This window comes from Oncorhynchus clarkii, chromosome 13 (genome assembly GCF_045791955.1).
Source record: "Oncorhynchus clarkii lewisi isolate Uvic-CL-2024 chromosome 13, UVic_Ocla_1.0, whole genome shotgun sequence".
Classification (NCBI taxonomy): Eukaryota; Metazoa; Chordata; class Actinopteri; order Salmoniformes; family Salmonidae; genus Oncorhynchus; species Oncorhynchus clarkii.
Window position 1 is genome coordinate 24749819 of NC_092159.1, and position 25833 is coordinate 24775651.

The window sequence follows — 25833 nt, forward strand, 5'->3', positions numbered from 1 at the left end:
ATATCATAAGAAATGGAGTGTCTCAGATTTCCGTACAGAATAATATGAAATGCTTTGAGAGCAGGTTGATATTCTGTGCCCTAACCCTTTATACTTATGGGAATTGGCCTATATGAATAGGGCTAAATTGTAATGTTTCTTACAGAAGAAATATGAAAGCATATGCATAACCATGGTAGCAGTTGAAAGGGAACAGTTTGGAGATTATGGGGAAATTATTAGACCAAAGTTGAGGACACAACAGTCCTCCTGACACAATACTGAATCCAAACACTGCACTGTGGATTTTAAGTGCAGTATACATTTACTGTTCTTGTGGATGCGTTTGTTGATAACGAAATCTGAAAATACACTGGATACATTAAGTTTCATGATAAGAATTTGCCTGTAAAATGTGGGGTAGGTACAACCTAAGACAAAGAAATGGGTTAGAGTGAGAGGACTAACTGCTGCCTGTGAGTGGCCACACACCTCTCCAAAGTGTGCACGGTCCCAAAGTCATTTCAGTGCACTTTTAGGACTCAAAGAAGAGTCTTCAACTATTTGGTCCACATAGAAAGCGGCCGTGGGTGCATTCAGGTGCGCGTGACGCGGTGAATTCTCTTCACAATAGACAAACATCAAACATAGGGGCGGCAGGGTAGCCTAGTGGGTAGCCTAGTGGTTAGACACCTCTTGCGTTGAGATGCAGTGTCTTAGACCAATGCGCCACTCGGGAGCCCATCCTCCTATGGCTCCTCCCACCAGCCTACACTGTACACTACATAGGGTATAGCCATAGAGGGCGCCATTTAAGATGCGGCCAGGGCTAACTCCCTGCTGCCGTGTTCAGTAGGTGTGATGGGTTTGTTCACTCCCTGTGTGTCTGGGGCGCCAGTGGCCTGGAGCTTCATCCTGTCCCGTTCACTGGGCAGAAACAGACGGCGTGATGAACGAGCAGCAGCCCAGCCATCCACTGAGAGAAGTCCCTGGGGCAGGAAAATGTTGTTAGCAACTTTGGGTTTTTACACCCCTTTTACAGTACACACTCACAGGCCGAAAGTAGTTTATTTGGCTTATATGGCCTCAGGATTGTAGGGGGGGGGGTCCCTCTCAAGAGGGTGTTCAGTGCAATGTACTGTATATCAGATAAAGAGAGCAGAAAGCAACCTAGGTATCTCTTGCCAAAGGGTTTTAGTCTAGTGGAAATGAAAAATAATACATTTATGAAGTGCCACAATGCACACATTATGGTTAGTAATGATAGAGGTGGAGGGAGAAAATAGCTGGACCATCTCGTCCATTTGCCTCCCAGCTGGCAATTTTTGTCTGGAACTTGTTTCTTGCACTCTCTACGCTCCAGATCTCTTTCGTTGATTTTTATCTTCCGTTTTGTAACTTTCTCTCTTGTCTCTATCTCTCTCAACAAGCCACCATAACAACCCTTATTCAGTTGTACTACTGGACTGGGAAAGGATAGAATATACACACATCCAATGGCTTTGAGCAGGCGCCTTGGTACCAAAGTGTAAATGGTTCATAAATTAAATTCTTCCAAGTGTGTGTTTTTTATGACAATATTTGGAACTTTAGACCATTGAAGGGTTAACATGGTTAGTTGAAGGTTAGTTCATGTTTATTCTGTTTTTGGACCGATAATGCCCCTGGCAACAACCTTTTGGACTTCATTTTCCCCCGCAATACTCTGTTCAAATAGGCTTGGAATCCCCTGCCGAGCTGTTTTAAGCAGTCCTGTGAGGCCCGCTCTTCTGGCTGTTTGTGTAGCCAGCATTACCTTTCTAATCGTCTTTGTTCTCCTAAAATTCCATTAAGGCTGACTTTTTATAAAGTTGACATTTGCAATTCAGACTCTACTAAACTGGGCCCTGTTTAGAAACAACCCCTGAAAAATAGCTGTGACATTAAGATACCAGATAGATTATCATGAATTTACCCGTTTGATTAAAGGTGAAGGTCAAAATGGCTGATAAGACATAATGTTTTAGGTCATTACAGATGTACTACATATTCTGATGTGTTAACATTTACATGATATTGTCAACATATTTACATCATGTATATAACATTCTCAACCTATTTACACCATGTATATAACATTCTCAACCTATTTACACCATCTATATAACATTCCAACCTCTTTACAACGTATATAACATTCCCAACCTATTTACAACATGTATATAACATTCCAACCTCTTTACAACGTATATAACATTCCCAACCTATTTACAAAATGTATATAACATTCTCAACCTATTTACACCATGTATATAACATTCTCAACCTATTTACAAAATGTATATAACATTCCCAACCTATTATCAACATGTATATAACATTCCAACCTCTTTACAACGTATATAACATTCCCAACCTATTTACAACATGTACATAACATTCCCAACCTCTTTACAACGTATATAACGTTCCCAACTTATTTACAACGTATATAACATTCCCAACCTCTTTACAATGTATATAACATTCCCAACCTATTTACAACGTATATAACATTCCCAATCTATTTACAACGTATATAACATTCCCAACCTCTTTACAACGTATATAACATTCCCAACCTCTTTACAACGTATATAACATTCCCAACCTCTTTACAACGTATATAACATTCCCAACCTATTTACAACGTATATAACATTCCCAACCTATTTACAACGTATATAACATTCCCAACCTCTTTACAACGTATATAACATTCCCAACCTCTTTACAACGTATATAACATTCCCAACCTCTTTACAACGTATATAACATTCCCAACCTATTTACAACGTATATAACATTCCCAACCTCTTTACAACGTATATAACATTTCCAACCTCTTTACAACGTATATAACATTCCCAAACTATTTACAACATGTACATAACATTCACAAACTATTTACAACATGTACATAACATTCGCAACATATTTACAGCGTATATAACATTCCCAACCTCTTTACAACGTATATAACATTCCCAACCTATTTACAACATGTACATAACATTCCCAAACTATTTACAACATGTACATAACATTCTCAACCTATTTACAACGTGTATATAACGTTCTATGTAACGTATTGTTCCGCAGCCCCCGTTTGATGGTGAGGACGAGGACGAGCTCTTCCAGTCCATCATGGAGCACAACGTGTCGTACCCCAAGCAAATGTCCAAAGAGGCCGTGTCCATCTGCAAAGGGGTGAGTACGACCTTTGACCCAAAGAACCCTTTGAACCTCCGCCCCTATCATAGAAATAGAATTACGGGAACGGAAATTCCCATTGAAGTCAATGTAGTTATTTTTCGATGGCCCCTACGCCGTTGCATCCTGCCCCAGAACCATCACCCTTAAACCCATGGTCTTCCCCACTCCCCTTTGAAGCTAGTCTCTCACCCCGTTAACCTTGACCCTTCATGAAGTCAACTTTTTGAAGCCGTCTTTACTATGACCTTTATGAAGACACTTTCCATTGACATGTACAGTAGGAAGAGCAGGAAGTGATACGTCGATAGACTCTATGTCGATTTTTATTTTTTTATTTCACCTTTATTTAACCAGGTAGGCAAGTTGAGAACAAGTTCTCATTTACAATTGCGACCTGTCCAAGATAAAGCAAAACAGTTCGACACATACAACAACACAGAGTTACACATGGAGTAAAACAAACATACAGTCAATAATACAGCATAAACAAGTCTATATATGATGTGAGCAAATGAGGTGAGATAAGGGAGGTAAAGGCAAAAAAGGCCATGGTGGCAAAGTAAATACAAATATAAACAATTAGACAGTATTACAGTATAAACAAATAGAATATTCTATAATTGTGGTACAACAAAGGTAAACTATTCTGCATTTTGAACATATGGAACATATATTGCTAGTGAGGGAGATAAGTGTTTCCAGTTTCAGAGATTTTTGTAGTTCGTTCCAGTCATTGGCAGCAGAGAACTGGAAGGAGAGGCGGCTAAGAAAGAATTGGTTTTGGGGGTGACTAGAGAGATATACCTGCTGGAGCGTGTGCTACAGGTGGGAGATGCTATGGTGACCAGCGAGCTGAGATAAGGGGGGACTTTACCTAGCAGGGTCTTGTAGATGACATGGAGCCAGTGGGTTTGGCGATGAGTATGAAGCGAGGGCCAGCCAACGAGAGCGTACAGGTCGCAATGGTGGGTAGAATATTGGGCTTTGGTGACAAAACGGATTGCACTGTGATAGACTGCATCCAATTTGTTGAGTAGGGTATTGGAGGCTATTTTGTAAATGACATCGCCAAAGTCGAGGATTGGTAGGATGGTCAGTTTTGCAAGGGTATGTTTGGCAGCATGAGTGAAGGATGCTTTGTTGCGAAATAGGAAGCCAATTCTAGATTTAACTTTGGATTGGAGATGTTGGATATGGGTCTGGAAGGAGAGTTTACAGTCTAACCAGACACCTAAGTATTTGTAGTTGTCCACGTATTCTAAGTCAGAGCCGTCCAGAGTAGTGATGTTGGACAGGCGGGCAGGTGCAGATAGCGATCGGTTGAAGAGCATGCATTTAGTTTTACTTGTATTTAAGAGCAATTGGAGGCCACGGAAGGAGAATTGTATGGCATTGAAACTTGCCTGGAGGGTTGTTAACACAGTGACCAAAGAAGGGCCAGAAGTATACAGAATGGTGTTGTCTGCGTAGAGGTGGATCAGAGACTCACCAGCAGCAAAAGCGACCTCATTGATGTATACAGAGAAGAGAGTCGGTCCAAGAATTGAACCCTGTGGCACCCCCATAGAGACTGCCAGAGGTCCGGACAGCAGACCCTCCGATTTGACACACTGAACTCTATCAGAGAAGTAGTTGGTGAACCAGGCGAGGCAATCATTTGTGAAACCAAGGCTGTCGAGTCTGCCGATGAGGATGTGGTGATTGACAGAGTCGAAAGCCTTGGCCAGATCAATGAATACGGCTGCACAGTAATGTTTCTTATCGATGGCGGTTAAGATATCATTTAGGACCTTGAGCGTGGCTGAGGTGCACCCATGACCAGCTCTGAAACCAGATTGCATAGCAGAGAAGGTATGGTGAGATTCGAAATGGTCGGTAATCTGTTTGTTGACTTGGCTTTCAAAAGGTTTCAAAATGGGAGTAGAAGGAGAGAAAACAGAGACTTAAAAGCTTAAAACTAATTTGTCCTTATTTTTGACTGTGTGGGTCCCACCTGTGTGCATATATTGGACGGCAGCCATATTGTGGCAAAATAAAATAAAATGTAAAGGCAGAGAGAGAGAGCGAGAAACATAGGGAAAGGTGTGCCTGTGTGAGAGGAGAGGGGAAGACACTAATAACACGAGCAGGAGGAGAGATGGAACGTTCCAGGGCTGAGCCGAGTCAACGAACTGTGTGATAACACACTCGTGTCCACACCTCCCCACTTAAACCCCCAGAGCTCTCACATCCTCTACCTCTCCAGCAGTCTCTCTCCATCAGTCTCTCTCCATCAGTCTCTCTCTCTGCCTGCCTGCCTGCCTGCCTCTTTCTTTCTTTCTTTCTTTCTTATATATTTATTTCCTTCCTTCCTTCCTTATATATTTATTTCCTTAATAGCCTGTGGCACCCTGTCTCTCTGTCAGTGGAAGAGAGTGAGGCCACTCCATTGTTTCTGCAGATGGGGGATTGCTTTGATCCAATGCTCTGCCTTTGTGGATGGGCCATCCTCTAAGGCTGGCGTGAATAAATGGTCTCGGGGAGGTGTGTGTGCCTGTGTTCTAGCAAGGAGAGAACACTGAGAACCTGGTCATGATCCCTTAGCTCACCAGCCACAGACTGACTGATTCTCAGACCTCAAGTTGACATTTTGAAGGTGAAGGTCCAGCAAAGCAGACAGGATTCCGTTTGCAGCGTACAAGGGTTCCCTTTTCACAACGTGTAGGGGAACCGCATGACCTGTGAACATGACCCTGACAATTACTGTTTCCTTTTCCCCTGCTGTGACATACACACACACACACGTCTAAGTCACAATTCTGACGCTGCCACCAACAGACGACAGGAGTAGAAAGGGACTGGCTGTCATTTTAGGAGTTGTTACATTACCCAGAATGCTTTGCTGCCACCACCACTCTCCGGGGGGTGAAGACATCAAAACTATGAAATAACACATATATATATATATAGAACATATAACACATATGGAATCATGTAGTAACCAAAAAATTGTTAAACAAATCAAAATATATTTGAGATTCTTCAAAGTAGCCACCCTTTGCCTTGATGACAGCTTTGCACACTCTTGGCATTCTCTCAACCAGCTTCATGAGCCTCAGAAATTGCAGCCCAAATAAATGCTTCACAAAGTTCAAGTAACAGACACATCTCGACATCAACTGTTCAGAGGAGACTGCGTGAATCCGGTCTTCATGGTCAAATTGCTGCAGAGAAACCACTACTAAAGGACGCCAATAAGAAGAAGAGATTTGCTTGGGCCAAGAAACATGAACAATAGACATTAGACCGGTAGAAATCTGTCCTTTGGCCTGATGAGTCCAAATTTTAGATTTTTGGTTCCAACCTATGTGTCTTTGTGAGACACAGAGTAGGTGAACGGATGATCTCCGCATGTGTGGTTCCCACCGTAAAGCATGGAAGAGGAGGTGTGATGGTGTGGGTGTGCTTTGCTGGTGACACTGTCAGTGATTTATTTAGAATTCAAGGCATACTTAACCAGCATGGCTACCACAGTATTCGGCAGCGATATACCAATCCTTATCCCAGTCTGCTGTTCCCACATGCTTCAAGAGGGCCACCATTGTTCCTGTTCCCAAGAAAGCTAAGGTAACTGAGGTAAACGTCATCATGAAGTGCTTTGAGACACTAGTCAAGGACTATATCACCTCCACCCTACTTGTCACCCTAGACTCACTCCAATTTGCTTACCGCCACAATAGGTCCACAGACGACGCAATTGCAACCACACTGCACACTGCCCTAACCCATCTGGACAAGAGGAATACCTATGTGAGATTGCTGTTCTACAGCTCAGCATTTAACACCATAGTACCCTCCAAGCTCGTCATCAAGCTCGAGATCCTGGGTCTCGACCCCGCCCTGTGCAACTGGGTACTGGACTTCCTGACGGGCCGCCCCCAGGTGGTGATGGTAGGTAACAACATCTCCACCCCGCTGATCCTCAACACTGGGACACCACAAGGGTGCGTTCTGAGCCCTCTCCTGTACTCCCTGTTCACCCACGACTTCGTGGCCATGCACGCCTCCAACTCAATCATCAAGTTTGCGGACGACACTACAGTGGTAGGTTTGATTACCAACAACGACGAGACTGCCTACAGGGAGGAGGTGAGGGCCCTCGGAGTGTGGTGTCAGGAAAATAACCTCACACTCAACGTCAACAAAACAAAGGAGATGATTGTGGACTACAGGAAACAGCAGAGGGAGCACCCCCCTATCCACATTGACGGGACAGTAATGGAGAGGGTAGTAAGTTTTAAGTTCCTCGGCGTACACATCACGGATAAACTGAATTGGTCCACCCACACAGACAGCGTTGTGAAGAAGGCGCAGCAGCGCCTCTTCAACCTCAGGAGGCTGAAGAAATTCGACTTGTCACCAAAAGCACTCACAAACTTCTACAGATGCACGATCGAGAGCATCCTGTTGGGCTGTATCACCGCCTGGTATGGCAACTGCTCCGCCCACAACCGTAAGGCTCTCCAGAGGGTAGTGAGGTCAGCACAACGCATCACCGGGGGCAAACTACCTGCCCTCCAGGACACCTACACCACCCGATGTCACAGGGAGGCCATAAAGATCATCAAGGACAACAACCACCCGAGCCACTGCCTGTTCACCCCGCTATCATCCAGAAGGCGAGGTCAGTACAGGTGCATCAAAGCAGGGACCGAGAGACTGAAAAACAGCTTCTATCTCAAGGCCATCAGACTGTTAAACAGCCACCACTAACATTGAGTGGCTGCTGCCAACATACTGACTCAACTCCAGCCACTTTAATAATGGAAATTGATGGGAATTAATGTAAAAATGTATCACTAGCCACTTTAAACAATGCCACTTAATATAATGTTTACATACCTTACATTACTCATCTCATATGTATATGTATATACTGTACTCTATATCATCTACTGCATCTTGCCATCTTTATGTAATACATGTATCACTAGTCACTTTAAACTATGCCACTTTATGTTTATATACCCTACATTACTCATCTCATATGTATATTCTGTACTCTATACCATCTACTGTATCTTGCCTATCCCGTTCTGTACCATCATTCATTCAAATATCTTCATGTACATATTCTTCATCCCTTTACACTTGTGTGTGTATAAGGTAGTATTTGTGGAATTGTTAGGTTAGTTTACTCGTTGGTTATTACTGCATTGTCAGAACTAGAAGCACAAGCATTTCGCTACACTCGCATTAACATCTGCTAACCATGTGTATGTGACAAATACAATTTGATTTGATTTGATCCCATCTGGTTTGCGCTCAGTGGGACTATCATTTATTTTTCAACATGTCAATGACCCAACACACCTCCAAGCTGTGTATGGGCTATTTGACCAAGAAGGAGAGTGATGGAGTGCTGCATTGGATGACCTGGCCTCCACACTCACCCAACCTTAACCCAATTGAGATGGTTTGGGATGAGTTGGACCGCAGAGTGAAGGAAAAGCAGCCAACAAGTACTCAGCATATGTGGGAACTCCGTCAAAACTGTTGGAAAAGCATTCCAGGTGAAGCTTGGTTGAGAGAATGCCAAGAGTGTGCGAAGCTGTCATCAAGTTAAAGGGTGGCTAAGTTTTTGGATTTGTTTTGCTCCCCCATCCTATGCTAACCTACAGTATATTCCGCTATACCCAGATGCTATGTTGCTGCTATGTTGCTGCATCCAAACTGCCAAGAGTTTCAAACAAAAAATAAATTGCTATGGATATCTTCCTCCCACAACAGAGACTCTGGTCAAAAGTAGTGCACTACATAGGGAATACAGTGCTATTTTGGACGCAGTCATTAATACTTTTTCTCTCGTTACATTTCAATTACAACAAATGATGTTTTTCGGTAAAGATAGTGGAGTACTGTACCTGCCAGGCTGGCTATGCAACCAATTTCACCCCCTGCTTATGTAACATACGCCCACCGACAGACACACACTCCTAATGAGCATTATGTTCCAACGTGAGTGGGCAACTTTCTAATAGGGCTATTTAAGTCCATGCACGCTGTTGTGAAACTTAAAGAAAGAAAGAGAGGAGAAAGAGCTAGAATTCGTGTTCAACTAGGAAAATACACTGCTGTAAAATATACTGTTTCCCTAAAATGTGTATAGAATGTTTAAGCTGGAAGTAGAAGCCTAAGTGTTGCAATCCAAGATGGCATCGCAGTCGGACGTGTGTTTGTCTTGTCTTGTCCCATGTAAATAGTCGGTTTCGTTGCTTGTTTTTTTTGTATATATTTTAATCTCACTTTCCACCTACGATCTAAATATACTTTCCTGCAACCCACCTCGCCCAATGTGGTACGGATCTGCAATTTTTATACATTATAACTGGAACCTCCATCAGAAGCGTACTAGCTAGTAGTCACTGTTAGCCACGGCTAGCGGTCTTCACCTTTTATCTCGGACACCAGCCAGCTTTAGCTCGGTCAATACATGCCAGTCTGCACATCGCGATATCAACCCAGAGCATATCGGTTTCAACCGGCTTTTCCGTTGCGATGTCGCCAAAGACCCATCTGCTAAAGACCCTTCTGTAACCGTAAAAGCCTTGGTCTCATGCATGTTAATTAACATCAGAAGCCTCCTCCCTAAATGTGTTTTATTCACTGCTTTAGCACACTCCGCCAACCCTGATGTCATAGCCGTGTCTGAATCCTGGCTTAGGAAGGCCACCAAAAATGCTTAAATTTCCATCCCCAACTACAACATTTTTGTCAAGATAGAACTGCCAAAGGGAGCGGAGTTGCAATCTACTGCAGAGATAGCCTGCAGAGTTCTGTCATACTGTCCAGGTCTGTGCCCAAACAGTTCGAGCTTCTACTTTTAAAAATCCACCTTTCCAGAAACAAGTCTCTCACTGTTGCCGCTTGTTATAGACCCCCCCTCAGCCCCCAGCTGTGCCCTGGACACCATATGTGAATTGATTTCCCCCCATCTATCTTCAGAGTTCGTACTGTGAGGTGACCTAAACCGGAATAGTTTAGCACCCCGGCCATCCTGCAATCTAAACTAAACTAGATGCCCTCATACAAATTATCAAGGGACCTACCAGGTATAACCCTAAATCTGTAAACATGGGCACCCTCATAGATATCATCCTGACCAGCTTGCCCTGTAAATACACCTCTGTTGTCTTCAACCAGGATCTCAGCAATCACTGCCTCATTGCCTGAGTCCGAAATGGGCCTGCGGTCAAACGACCACCCCTCATCACTGTCAAACGCTCCCTAAAACACTTCAGCGAGCAGGCCTTTCTAATCAACCTGGCCTGGGTATCCTCATCCCGTCAGTATGCCTGGTTGTTCTTTAAAAGTGCTTTCCTCACCATCTTAAATAAGCATGCCCCATTCAAAATATGTAGAACTAAGCCCTTGTTTCACTCCAGACCGGCACAAGAACATCCAGTGGCGTACTGCATTAGCATCGAAAAGCCCCTGCGATATGCAACTTTTCAGGGAAGTCAGAAACCAATATACGCAGTAGGTTAGGAAAGCTAAGGCTAGCTTTTTCAAACAAAAATTTGCATCCTGTAGCACTAATTCCAAAATGTTTTGGGACACCATAAAGTCCATGGAGAATAAGAGCACCTACTCCCAGCTGCCCACTGCACTGAGGCTAGGAAACACTGTCACCACAGATAAATCTATGATAATAGAGCATTTCAAGAAGCATTTCTCTACGGCTGGCCATGCCGTGGCTACCCCTACCCTGGCCAACAGCTCTCCACACCCGCAGCATCTCCCCCTCCCCCCCCCCCCTCGCTTCTCCTTCACCCAAATCCAGACAGCTGATGTAATGAAAGAGCTGCAAAATCTGGATCCCTACAAATTAGCTGGGCTAGGAAATCTGGACCCTCTCTTTCTAAAATTATCAGCCGAAATTGTTGCAACCCCTATTACTAGTCTGTTCAACCTCTCTTTTGTATCGTCTGAGATCCATTAGGAAAGGGGGAGACACTCCAGACCCAAACTGTTATAGACCTATATCCATCCTGCCCTGCCTTTCTAGTCTTCAAAAGCCAAGCCAAGATCACCAACAATTTAGAATCTCACCATACCTTCTCCACTATGCAATCTGGTTTCCGAGCTGGTCATGGTTGCTCCTCAGCCACGCTCAAGGTCCTAAACGATATCATAACTGCCATCGATAAGAGACAATACTGTGCAGCTGTATTCATCGACCTGGCCAAGGCTTTCAACTCTGCATTCTTATCGGCAGACTCAATAGCCTTGGTTTCTCAAATGACTGCCTCGCCTGGTTCACCAACTACTTCTCAGATAGAGTTCAGTGTGTCAAATCAGAGGGCCTGTGGTCCGGACCTCTGGCAGTCTCTATGGGGTGCCACAGGGTATAATTCTCGGGCCGACTCTTTTCTCTGTATTTATCAATGATGTCGCTCTTGCTGCTGGTGAGTCTCTGATCCACCTCTACGCAGACGACACCATTCTGTATACATCTGGCCCTTCCTTGGACACTGTGTTAACCTGTTGCGACGAGCAATCCCGTATCCGGGAGCGTAATTATAGCCTCAAGCTCATTAGCATAACGCAACGTTAACTATTCATGAAAATCGCAAATGAAATGAAATAAATATATTGGCTCACAAGCTTAGCCTTTTGTTAACAACACTGTCATCTCAGATTTAAAAAAAATGCTTTTCAACCATAGCTACACAACCATTTGTGTAAGAGTATTGATAGCTAGCATATCATTAAGCCTAGCATTCAGCAGGCAACATTTTCACAAAAGCAAGAAAAGCATTCAAATAAAATAATTTACCTTTGAAGAACTTCGGATGTTTTCAATGAGGAGACTCTCAGTTAGATAGCAAATGTTCAGTTTTTCCAAAAATATTATTTGTGTAGGAGAAATCGCTCCGTTTTGTTCATCACGTTTGGCTAAGAAAAAAAAACAGAAAATTCAGTCATTACAACGGCAAACTTTTTTCCAAATTAACTCCATAATATCGACAGAAACATGGCAAACGTTGTTTAGAATCAATCCTCAAGGTGTTTTTCACAGATCTATTCGATGATAAATCACTCGTGGCAGTTTGGTTTCTCCTCTGTTCAAAATGGAAAAATACACGCACCTGGAGATTACGCAATAGTTTCGACAGAGGACACCGAGCGGACACCTGGTAAATGTAGTCTCTTATGGTCAATTTTCCAATGATATGCCTACAAATACGTCACAATGCTGCAAACACCTTGGGGAAACAACAGAAAGTGTAGTCTCATTCCTTGCGCATTCACAGCCATATAAGGAGACATTGGAACACAGCACATTCAAAATCTGGCTCACGTCCTGTATGAAATGTCATCTTGGTTTCGCCTGTAGCATTAGTTCTGTGGAACTCACAGACAATATTTTTGCAGTTTTGGAAACGTCAGAGTGTTTTCTTTCCAAAGCTGTCAATTATATGCATAGTCACGCATCTTTTCGTGACAAAATATCTTGTTTAAAACGGGAACGTTTTTCATCCAAAAATGAAATACTGCCCCCAGAGGTTCAAGAGGTTAACAAACCTCCAAACGAGCTTCAATGCAATACAATACTCCTTCCGTGGCCTCCAACTGCTCTTAAATGCTAGTAAAACTAAATGCATGCTCTTCAACCGATTGCTGCCCGCCCCCGCCCGCCTAGCATCACTACTCTGGACGTTTCTGACTTAGAATATGTGGACATCTACAAATACCTAGGTGTCTGGTTAGACTGTAAACTCTCCTTCCAGACTCACATTAAGCATCTCCAATCTAAAGTTAAATCTAGAACCGGCTTCCTATTTTGCAACAAAGCATCCTTCACTCATGCTGCCAGACATACCCTTTGTAAAACTGACCATCCTACCGATCCTTGACTTCGGCGATGTCATTTACCAAATAGCCTCCAACACTCTACTCAGCAAATTGGATGCAGTCTATCACAATGCCATCCGTTTTGTCCCCAAAGCCCCATAAACTACCCACCACTGCGACCTGTATGCTCTCGTTGGCTGGCCCTCGCTACATTTTCGTCGCCAAACCCACTGGCTCCAGGTCATCTAAGTCTTTGCTAGGTAAAACCCTGCCTTATCTCAGCTCACTGGTTACCATAGCAACACCCACCCGCAGCACATGCTCCTGCAGGTATATTTCACTGGTCATCCCCAAAGCCAACACCTCTTTGGCCACCTTTCCTTCCAGTTGCTGCCATTGACTGGAATGAATTGCAAAAATCACTGAAGCTGGAGACATTTCACCATCACTAACTTTAAGCATCAGCTGTCAGAGCAGCTTACCGATCGATCGCTGTACCTGTACACAGCCCATCTGTAAATATCACACCCAACTACCTCATCCCCATATTGTTATTTATTTTTTTGCTCTTTTGCACCCCAGTATCACTACATGCACACCATCATCTGCACATCTATCACTCCAGTGTTAATGCTAAATTGTAATTATTTTGCCTCTATGGCCTATTCATTTACTTAACTCCCTAATCTTACTACATTTGCACACACTGTACATAGATTTTTCTATTGTGGTATTTACTGTACGTTTGCTTATCCCATGTGTAACTAACTCAGTGTTGTTTTTGTCGCACTGCTTTGCTTTATCTTGACCAGGTTGCAGTTGTAAATGAGAACTTGTTCTCAACTGGCCTGCCTGGTTAAATAAAGGTGAAATTAGAAATTTTATTGTAAAAATATGCCAATTAGGGGAGGGATGGTAGGGTTAGGGGAAATCTATTTTAAAAATGTAAATACAGTTACAGTTAAAAGTTTGGACACACCTACTCCTTCGAGGGTTTATCTTTATTTTTAATATTTTCTGCAATGTAGAATAATAGTGAAGACATCACAACTATGAAATAACACATATGGAATCATGTAGTAACCACAAGTGTTAAACAAGTCCAAATATATTTTATAATTAAGATTCTTCTAAGTCGCCACCCTTTGCCTTGACAGCTTTGCACACTCTTGGCATTATCTCAACCAGCTTCAGGAGGTAGTCACCTGGAATGCATTTCAATAAACAGATTTGCCTTGGTAAAAGTTAATTTGTGGAATTTCTTTCCTTAATGCGTTTGAGCCAATCAGTTGTGTTGTGACAAGGTAGGGGTGGTTCACAGAAGATAGCCCTAATTGTTAAAAGACCAAGTCCATATTATGGCAAGAACAGCTCAAATAAGCAAAGAGAAACGACAGTCCATCATTACTTTAAAACATGAAGGTCAGTCAATCCAGAAAATGTCAAGAACTTTGAAAGTTTCTTCAAGTGCAGTCGGATAAACCATCAAGTACTATGATGAAACTGGCTCTCATGAGGACCGCCACAGGAAAGGAAGACCCAGAGTTACCTCTTCTGCAGAGGATAAGTTCATTAGAGTTACCAGCCTCAGAAATTGCAGCCCAAATAAATGCTTCACAGAGTTCAAGTAACAGACACATCTCAACATCAGCTGTTCAGAGGAGACCGTGTGAATCAGGCCTTCGTGGTCAAATTTCTACTAAAGGACACAAATAATAAGAAAATACTTCCTTGGGCCAAGCAACACGTGCAATGGACATTAGACCTGTGGAAATCTGTCCTTTGGTCTGATGAGTCCAAATTTGAGATTTTTGCTTCCCATCGCTGTGTCTTTGTGAGACACAGAGTTGGTGAACGGATGATCTCCGCATGTGTGGTTCCCAAACGGAAGCATGGAAGAGGAGGTGTGATGGTGTGGGAGTGCTTTTCTAGTGACACTGTCTGTGATTTATTTAAAATTCAAGGTACACTTAACTAGCATGGCTACCACAGCATTATGCAGCGATACGTCATCCCATCTGGTTTGCGCTTAGTGGGACTATTATTTATTTTTCAACAGGACAATGACCCAACACCTCCAGGCTGTGTAAGGGCTATTTGACCAAGAAGGAGAGTGATGGAGTGCTGCATCAGATGACCTGGCCTCCACAATCACCTGACCTCAACCCAATTGAGATGATTTGGGATGAGTTGGACCGCAGAGTGAAGGAAAAGTAGCCAACAAGTTCTCAGCATATGTGGGAACTCCTTCAAGACTGTTGGAAAAGCATTCCAGGGAAAGCTGGTTGAGAGAATGCCAAGAGTCTGCAAAGCTGTCATCAAGGCAAAGGGTGGCTATCTGAAGAATCTGAAATATAACAAATAAAAATAACCATTTTTTGGTTACCACATGATTCCATATGTATTATTTCATAGTTTTGATGTCTTCACTATTATTCTACAATGTGCTGTACAAAATGTACACTACTGTTTTCTTCTTTTATAATATATAATATATGCCTTTTTAGCAGATGCTTTTATCCAAAACAACTTACAGCAGTGCGTTCACACATTTCTGTACGGCTGGCCCCAGTGTGAATCCAACCCACAAAGAGTGGCTGTCATTATTGACATTTGTCGTGATGTTGTTTGAGTGTGGTTACTGCTCTAGTTCAGCAAGGAAATATGTTTGTTTGATGGTTTTTCAATGTCGGGTTTTTTCTACATAGAGCGCCCCCACGTCGCCTCCTGCTGTGCGATTGTAAGTGACAACCATAACACATTACATCTAGGAGAGAGGACGATTGTATCCCTTTTTAACAACCCCCATCTGTTTGGCTCCCTACTGACCCAGAAAAAAAGAGAGAATAAGATTGAGAGAACAAAAAGAGGTCGCGTAGAAAATAACTGCCCCCATATTGACTATAGACGACCCTAAATTCAATGGTCTCCACTAAACTCATGACTCATGTTCCCATTCCTCCCTTCTTCTTTTCCCAACCTCAGCCAATGAGCAAATAGTAGAATATAGAATCTATTTAGTCTTTCGATTTCTATGGCTATCTATCGTTCCATTTCTAGTCTGTCCACGCCAGCCTCCGCTTGCTGATGACCTCATAGTGGAATTTAGATCTAGATCTATCTCTATGGCCCTTTCCTGATTGACAGAATAGTGACATGTTTATCTGTAGAATTGCCATTCTAGCTGTTCTAACTCTATGGCCCTTCCCTGCTTTTCCCTCCCAGCTGATGACCAAACACCCGTCGAAGCGTCTGGGCTGCGGCTCCGAGGGAGAGAGGGACATCCAGGAGCACGCCTTCTTCAGACGCATCGACTGGGAACGCCTCCAGAACCGCGAGATCCAGCCCCCCTTCAAGCCCAAAGGGGTGAGTCACACACACACACATACACACAACCTACAGTACCCATGTCTGATTAAAATGAGGTTTAAAATAAATGTACATTGTGCATGCGGTTTGCTGTCGTCATCTATATTTCTTCTTTAATGCAAAATGATTGAAATGGTGGCGCAGTCGTAGCTTTGTGTTCTTTCAGTGGCACAGTGAGTCACATCCCCTGTTCATTGGTATGTTTGGCCCGTTTTCACACACAGTGGACATATACTCCACTGAGGAGTGTGTGTGTCCTATTTGGTTGCTTACTATCCGATGCGATCTCAGTTTCGCATTCGGATGAGTAACAACACCCACTCACACACACATGCACACATTTATGTGTACACATACATACTTACACACACACACACACACACACACACTATGCAAGCGTGTACAATAGACGCACACACAAACACACACACACCTGTGAATGTCCTGCGGCCGTCTGTCACCATAGTAGAGCCAAGGCACACTCCCATCTGGTCTGTTGTCAGATCAGATTGGGCTGCATCTGAATGGAGTCTGTTTGGCAACTCTCACAGGTTACAGTCCAGTCCGGTCCAGCACCATTTGTTTAGCATGGCAAAGCCCCAGCGGCTATCGTCTCTCAGTCGTCGCACTGAACCAAAGACAACCTTTTCTAACGACAAAGCCTCTGCATTGGCTACAATACAGTACAACAATACTACTCATTTTACTCACATGTATACCACAATAATTCCTCATTTAACCTCATGTTTTCATATTGTATGTATATATTTCAAGCAGTACTACAATGTAAGTATAGCACATAGTATGTGCTTAAATCTCCCAGCAATGAGAATATTCCCCAGAGACAAACATTTACACACACACACACACACAAATGTGTAATTACAAAGCAGTGGTTACATAGTGGAGCAACAGAGTGTGTAATAACACACTTTTTCATAATAAAGTGCGTGTGTGTGTGTGTGTGTGTATGTGTGCGTTTACACGATATGAGCGGCCTCGCTGTCATACGAAGTCAGGGAGTGTTTTTGAATCCCTGTGTGTACACACACACACACACACACACACATACTTTATTATGAAAGTGAAGTAGGTGAAAGGGATGAAGTAGGTCATTCGGTGTGCACGTTCAGCTGTGTGCGTGTCTTCATTGTCTATCTTCCTTTTAAATATGCATTGCACTTCTGTTCCAAACCCCAGAGGTCTCCAGTGCTTCTCACAAGGTGAATACTGGCCTCCCACTGTCCCTGTAGTCTCGCGCTGGATTCAATTTGTGTGTGGACTCCAGTATGAGTATGTGGGTAGATGAAATTGTTACTTACGAGCCCCTAACCAACAATGCAGTTTTAAAAAATACGGATAAGAATAAGAAATAAAAGTAACAGGTAGTTAAAGAGCAGCAGTAAAATAACAATAGCGAGACTATATACAGGGGGGTACCGGTACAGAGTCAGTGTGCGGGGGCACTGGTTAGTTGAGGCAATATGTACATGTAGATAGAGTTAGTAAAGTGACTATGTATAGATGATAACAACCGAGAGTAGCAGCGGTGTAAAGGAGGGGGGGGGGGGGGGGGGGGGGGGGGTGCAAATAGTCTGGGTAGCCATTTGATTAGATGTTCAGTAGTCTTATGGCTTGGGGGTAGAAGCTGTTTAGAAGCCTCTTGGACCTAGACTTGGCGCTCCGGTACCGCTTGTCGTGCGTTAGCAGAGAGAACAGTATATGACTAGGGTAGCTGGAGTTTTTGACTATTTTTAGGGCCTTCCTCTGACACCACCTGGTATAGAGGACCTGGATGGCAGGAAGCTTGGCCCCGGTAATGTACTACCTACCCTCTGTAGTGCCTTGCGGACGGAGGCCGAGCAGTTGTTATACCAGACAGTGATGCAACCAGTCGGGATGTTCTCAATGATGCAGCTGTAGAACCTTTTGAGGATCTGAGGACCCATGCCAAATCTTTTCATTCTCCTGAGGGGGAATAAGTTTTGTTGTGCCCTCTTCACGACTGTCTTGGTGTGCTTGGACCATGTTAGTTTCTCAGTGATGTAGACTCCAAGGAACTTGAAGCTCTCAACCTGCTCCACTGTAGCCCCGTCGATGAGAATGGGGGCGTGCTCTGCCCTTTTTCCTCTGTCTCTCTAATCCTCTTCTCCTTTCGTCCTCTCATCCTCATCCCCCTCTCATCCTGTCCTCCTCAATCACACTTCATGCCTGTTCTGACAGCTGGGAGATTGCCATTTAATAGCCAGGTACTGCGAGACCCAGATTATGAACACTAGAGGGTTTATCTATCTATCGGAAACAGAGCAGGACAGATAGAACGCAGGGGAGAATAACAAGAACACCTGCCACAGTAGCTATTTATAGATATAGTTTATCTAGACTCGTATTTAAAGAACCACTGGATATGTGGTTTAAGTTTGTAGAGATGGAAGTGGGTCAAAGTGGAAGGATGTGAGACTTGCTGATTAATGGTGATGGAATCACTGTGGTCAGGGAGCTTACCGTAAAACTTCAATTAATAGCCCGGGTGTTTATTTGCTTAAATCACTGAACACAACAGGCGCTTATTGGAGACAAACTTCTATTTGAGCCAGGTGTCTTATTTCCTTAATGAGCACAGCTTTTGCTCATTTGCATAGTTCATTGTTTAATTCCAGCATTCTAATAAATGTTTTCATTTCCTACACTAATGTGTTGTGATTTACACATGGCGTCATGTTCATTTTGTCTTAGTATGCCTCTAAAAAAAAATATAATAATTTCAAAAAAATTCCTTGACAGAATTATTCTCCTATTAACTGTGCATTTTCGGCAGTTCTCACTTGCCACTAGAGAGCGATCTGACGATTTCTAGGGGTTTGTACTCCCGAAGTTGTGACTGTTTTTCTGCTTGTCAGCTAGCTAGCAGTTCTCAGCTGTTAGCAGTCAATGGTTAGCAGTTTCTTACTGGATACATCATTTAATGTAACAAGTCAAACAATTAATGGTAACCTGGTCAATAATTAATTTGGAGCCAGCGTTTATTTAAAACAGACGTTTGTTTTATTTAAATTTGTGCCGTTGCCCGGGTATCAAAAGGGTTAGACGGCTATTTGAGGGACTGCGTTTTAATTCCTTTTCACGGTAGTCATATTGAGGAAGTGTTGGATTGGAACATAAAGCCAGGCACACATATAAAACACATGAAAAATACTGTCGGCACAAACACACCAATCTACATTTTGGACTGTCTGAGTCACAGTAGATTTTGTAGGCAGGGAAGTCGTGTTATTGGATAAAGCACGTCCACTTGTCCTGGCCTGTTTTTAGTGATGGTAATTTTCTGTGTTCTTTTTGGATTTTCCATCCAGATTCATGTGAGAAAGAAACATAATAATGTTGTCTGATGACTAAAGAACAATTTTTGGATATTACTATAGTCGGACTGATTTTAAAGGATGGATGAAACGAGAGGTATCCGCAGTTCACAAGGATATACCAGGTGTATCTTGGTGTTACAACTGTAGTGTTTTAAGTGTTGTTGACCAAAGAAGATGCCTTCAAGTGTTCACACCCATTGACCGTTTCCACATTTTGCTGTGTTACAGCCTGAATTTAAAATGGATTCAATTTAGATGTTCTGTCACTGGTCTACACACAATGTCCCAGAATGTCATAATGGAGTTGTGTTTATTGACATTTTTACCAAGTAATTAAAAATGAATAGCTGAAATGTCTTGAGTCAATATGTATTTGTTAAGGCAAGCCTAAATAAGTTCAGGAGTAAAATGTTCATTAACAAGTTGCATGGACTCACCCTGTGTGCAATAATGACTACCTCGTCTCTTTACCCCACACATACATTTATCTTTAGGATCCCTCAGTCGAGCAGTGAATTTCAAACACTGATTCAACCACAAAGACCAGGGAGGTTTTCCAATGCCTTGCAAAGAAGGGCACGTATTGCTAGATAGGTTTAAAAAAGTTGACATTGAATATCCCTTTGAGCATGGTGAAGTTATTAATTACACTTTGGATGGTGTATCAATACATCCACAAAGATACAGGTGTCCTTCCTAACTCAGTTGCCCGAGAGGAAGAAAACCATTTAGAGATTTCAGCATGAGGCCAATGGTGACTTTTTAAAACAGTTACATGTGATAGGAGAAAACTGAGGATGGATCAACAACATTGTAGTTACTGCACAATACTAACATAATTGACAGAGTGAAAAGAAGGAAGCCTGTACAGAATAAAACATATTCTTAAACATGCATCCTGTTTGCATCAAGGTACTAAAGCAATACTGAAAATGTTTTGGCAAAGCCATTACTGAGTACCACTCTCAAAAATGTCACGCATAGTGGTGACTGCATCATGTTATGGGTATGCTTGTTATCGTTAAGTCTGGGGAGTTTTTCAGGATAAAATAAAAATAATGGAGCTAAGCACAGGCAAAATCCTAGAGGTTAACCTGGTTGTCTGCTTTCCACCAGACACTGGGAGATGAATTCACCTTTCAGGAGGTCAAAATACCTGAAACAATAACCTGAAAGGCCATATAAACACTGGATTTGCTTACCAAGAAGACAGTGAATGTTCCTGAGTGGCCGAGTTACAGTTTTGACTTAAATCACCTTGAAAATGGTTGTCTAGCAATGATAACCAACCGATGTTACAGAGCTTGAAGAATTTTGGAAAAAAATAATGTGCAAATGTTGCACAATCCACGCGTGGAAAGCTCATAGAGATTTACCTAGAAAGACTCACATATGTACTTGCTGACAAAGGTGCTTCGACAAAGTAGTGACTCAGAGGTGTGAATACTTATGCAAATGATATTTCTATATATAATTTTCAATACAGTTGACAAAACTTCTATTGGGGTATTGTGTGTAGATGGGTAAAAATATATATATATATTTCATCCATGTTGAATTCAGGCTGTAACACAAAATGTGGATTAAGTTGAGGGGTATGAATACTTTCTGAAGGCGCTGTAAGAAGATCATCAGAACAACAGCGAGAGGCTGTAGGTCGTTCTGTATTAAGAGCGGATTGGAGAGAGAGAAAGAGAGGTGAGAGAGAGAGAGAGAGAGAGACCTCAGCAAGTATTTGAATAGAGACAGACACAGCCATGTATCATACTAAATAGAGTTCCTTTAATGTCTGTGTGTGTGACACGGAGAAAGACCCGAAGTAGGTCAAACAGCAGTTTGCGAGCATTGCCATCTGTCATTTAAGAGTAGCACAGCGTAACGTGTACAATGAGTGGACATTGTAACAGACGTTAAACACAGCGGAAATGAAGCTGCGGCAGGTTTGAGTCAATTTCATTGGAGTCGACAGTCAGTCATCCAGAAAGTAAGCTGGAATTGCACTTGACTTCATGAATGAATTGAATTTAAGTTTAATTGACCAGAGACACATTTGCATATGGGGGGGGGGGGTTTAGGTCTCAGAGACAAAGGGGGAGGATTTAAAAGAGGAGAGGAGGTGATAAGAGGTTGGGGCAGAAATATATTGCTTTTTAGTGGAAGATGTGTTTTTTTTTTCATTTGGGGGAAAAATGTGGGAGATTGTTCGTCTCGATCGATATGAGATCTCTGTCTATCTGTGTGACTGACTGGCCACTGTTCAAACAAGACAAATGGCTATTTGCATAGTGATGCAGGCACCACTACGCTCGACTACTACAGTATTCGAGGAGACTGATAGATGGTGACGGAAGGGATTTGTGCGGTATTCCTTTCATCCATCTCTTTTGTGGACACAAATCCCATAAACCTCATCATAATCTGTTGTGGCGTGAATGAATTTGTGGCTTTTCTTCAACAATATGCATTATAGGGAGATCTGTGCTCTTTTGCGCCACAAATGTGGCCATATCACTATGTGCTTTCTCTCTTCTATGTTGATGTGTGTTGTTGCTATCTCTCCTCTTCTCCCTCCTACTGCGTCTTGACACAGAGTGACAGTGGGTGGCTGGTGTCACTTGTCAGTCAGCGTAGGAGTCAAGGAGGACACAGGAGGACAGGCGGAGGCCCCAGGCCCACTGCGCACACGCACGGACACACACATACACCACACAACTATGAATATAGGACAACGGGACTTTTCCCCTTCGAATCACTACCGACGTGCCGTGTAGACGACCACACCGACCCAATCAATGGAGGTTTTCCAACCACGGTGGAACACACACAGCTGTACAACAATGTAGGCCTCCATAGGGAATCCATAGTGAATTCCACTCTGGAGAAAGAACTTCCACATGCAGACACGGGCTTTCCATGATAAAAAAAAACACTATCATGCCCACCCAAACGTTACCAAACTGGTTCAGATCTGTACCTTTCACATGGTCCTTTCTGGCATGGATTCCGGCAACTATGTTGGGTGTATTTCTGAGGTGTCCTAATCAGGGATTGATGTAGATTTAGAGTCAATATATCACCAATCTTCCCCTATCTGCAAGGGTGGCCAATGGCGTTGCACCTTATTGACATGTAAATTCAACTAACCGATCTGAACACATAAACATCCAAATAAATATTTCTGCGGTAGCAAGAGGAAGCATAACCAACCCTGCTACAGGTGCGCAACGGGCCAGCACAGTACAGCTTCCATCTGCTTGTCTCGGCTAAGTAATGTGAATCAACCCATATCCTTTTCCCATGTCGGCTTACTGTACAGAGAGAGAGATATAGAGAGGGAGGGATATTCCCTGCCAGGTCCCTGGGGAGGTTTAAAGCCCATTAAGTGGAACAAACACACACACACACACAGTGTAGGTGGAATAACTGATGAGGACAGAGCAAGAAGAGGTGCAGCAGGGTTTCTGGTGTAAACAACAGAGCCACACTGTGCAGTTCGAGGATAATTCTTTAATTCCCCGGTCCCCACTGCCTGTGCTCTCTGTAATGCCCCTGTGAACTTTGGTGTCTTATTATAGATTTACCATTGTCATTTTATGTGTTGACTGTATCCTTAGTAATGTAATGGTCCTAAAGCGTTTCGAACTGTTATCTATTTGAATTTACCCAATTGCCCAAGGTACTGGTGACAATCCTTAGACTCTTAAGACCCCAACCCAAGAGGGAATCACTGCAACCTACGCACCAGGATCCTCCAAAATAAACCACCATTTTGGGGGGGAAGATTGCCTTTGAAAAGAAGTGTTCCAAACTCTACAGGCCTTCACGTATCTGCTATCCGGCAGTCGTTTCTTGTAGGTTTTTTTTTATTTTTTATGTCACGTTAGCAGCCTACACCTCTGTGGGAGTTTACCTTTATGCTCTATAGCCGGACAGCAGTATGACCCTTCTGCGATTCCATGCCTGCTTACCCCTTACCTTAACTCCCTGTGCCTATCAGTCAGTGTGTGTGTTTACATGTGCGTGTGAGAGAGGGAAGGAAGGAAACCATAAATGAGTGGTTGTTGAGTGAATAAATGAGTGAGTGTGTGGATGAGTGAATAATTGATCGGTGAACAACCCCGTTCCTCATCCTATTGGTCCGTTAAACCCCCCCTGTCTGGGTAGCTCATCTCCTCTGTCCATCCTTCCATTCCTCCCCCCTTCCTCAGTGCCTGGGCAATCGATCCATTCCCTTACTGACAAAGCCCTCATCCCTTCTCCTTCACGATCCAATCAGTTCATGAAAGCAGTTTCGTCCGAGAAACTCGCCTCTACAGGCTGACACCTACCTGCCCTTCTTGCCCCTTCCTACCCTCCCAAAACGTACTGGGGAAAGTATTGGCCAAATATGTTCTTTTTCACCTTCGTTTACATCCTGCTTTGTATTTTCCTTTGCCTTAGCTCCTATGTTGTGTGTCCCAAATGGCACCCTATTCCCTATATATTGCACTACTTTTGTCCATAGGCCCTGGTCAAAAGTAGTGCACTATATAGGGAATAGGATGCCATCTGAGAACCAGCCAGCCTCTTCCCCCATTCTCTGTTGATTCATGTCCAAACCAAGCGCTTCTTCTGTCCCTGTACATAATGATTTAGATATCTACATAGACTTGTAAAAGAAAGAATATATTGTATTTTGCAAATGGTTTATGTTCATTCTCCCCAAAAACCCTTTGAAAGCGAGTCTGAGCTACTTACCTTGTAATCAATAGTGTAATTTGTACCTACTGTATGATAATGCAAATAAAATAAAAAAAATGGCTATTCGGAAGCTGTCTTTTTTTACTTAAACATGAACTCAACTCATCAAAATCCACCATTATAAAAAGCCATTCCTGGCAATGACCATGGCTCTATTTAAAGGTATTGGGGAACACTTTACGGTCCATAATAAACCATTTATAAGGCATTTACAAAAAGTTTGCTCGCCATTTACTAATCATTACTCCCACATTGAAATTACACTGGTCACTCCAAACATTTTGAAAGTGTTTCTAAAGTACAAATGGCGCTCACTTTAAATTGCAAAAACAGCACTAATGATTCATATGGTGAACACACAGTTTATAAATGCCTTGTAAAAAGTTTATAACAGACTCTTAAAAAAAGGTGACGTTGCTGTCAACTCACATTCATCAAGTGTTCTGATTGCACTCAAAATGGGACTGGTTTTTCTAGTCTGATTTTAAGAGATGCATCTCCTGCAGAGCCCCAATATCGCTGTCACGGTTTCCTCTCTACTGCTGACATGGACAGGAAGTTTGCAGTTGATATAAACCATTGGGAAATTTGATTTGAGCAAATAAAGTATGAAAAGGCACAGAAAATGGGGGTTTCAGATGTGAGGAGGAGAAGTCAGACGACCTTACCTGGTTCTATGGTTGTCAACGCATCTCCACTAACAGCAAGAGGACAGACTACAACCAGGAAACAACTTTCACTGACAGTTGGTCCAGTTTTAAATGTTATATGGACACAAAGTCACAATGGCATTTCTCATAAATGTCTGGTGAAAATGAAGCCTCCTGATTTATGATCCCTTGCGGGAATTAACACATGCGATTAAGATGTATGGAAGAGGTTTTACAGTACGTCCACAATCTCCTGAAGCTTCCGTAACAGACGTCCAAGTGTCTCTTGCCATTTGGAAAAGCGTGATGAACCGTAACCAAGGTTCAGTGAGCCTGACTTACCATCACATGTGAGGACCAGGGGTGAGTTCATACGGACATTAAAGTTTAACACGCGAAGCGCTCAGAAGAAGCGTGGAAACGAGGTGCTGAATTTTTCATTGTGGACGCTGCGGCACAATCAAAGTATTTTTGTCAGCCGCTGGCTTTCTCATTTACAAGCTCGCTGGCACAGGAAGGCCCCTGCACCTTTGGCAACCAGGTCAGACAAACAGAATACAAAAACTATACTAAGCTGAGGTAGGTAGGTAGGTAATGACATTGCTCACTGTAATGTTTGTGTACTTAATACTTTGAAAAGAAGTGTTCCAAACTCTACAGGC

General features: G+C 42.9%; 1 protein-coding gene across 1 annotated transcript in view; it reads left to right on the forward strand.

The window, feature by feature from the left end:
• Window positions 1-25833, forward strand: part of LOC139424681 (protein kinase C alpha type-like) — a 214009-nt gene that overhangs the window by 182739 nt on the left and 5437 nt on the right. The window contains exons 15-16 of the mRNA XM_071176753.1: window positions 3100-3207; window positions 16276-16416. Coding sequence (XP_071032854.1) covers window positions 3100-3207; window positions 16276-16416 — 249 coding nt within the window. The remainder of the gene's footprint in view (window positions 1-3099; window positions 3208-16275; window positions 16417-25833) is intronic.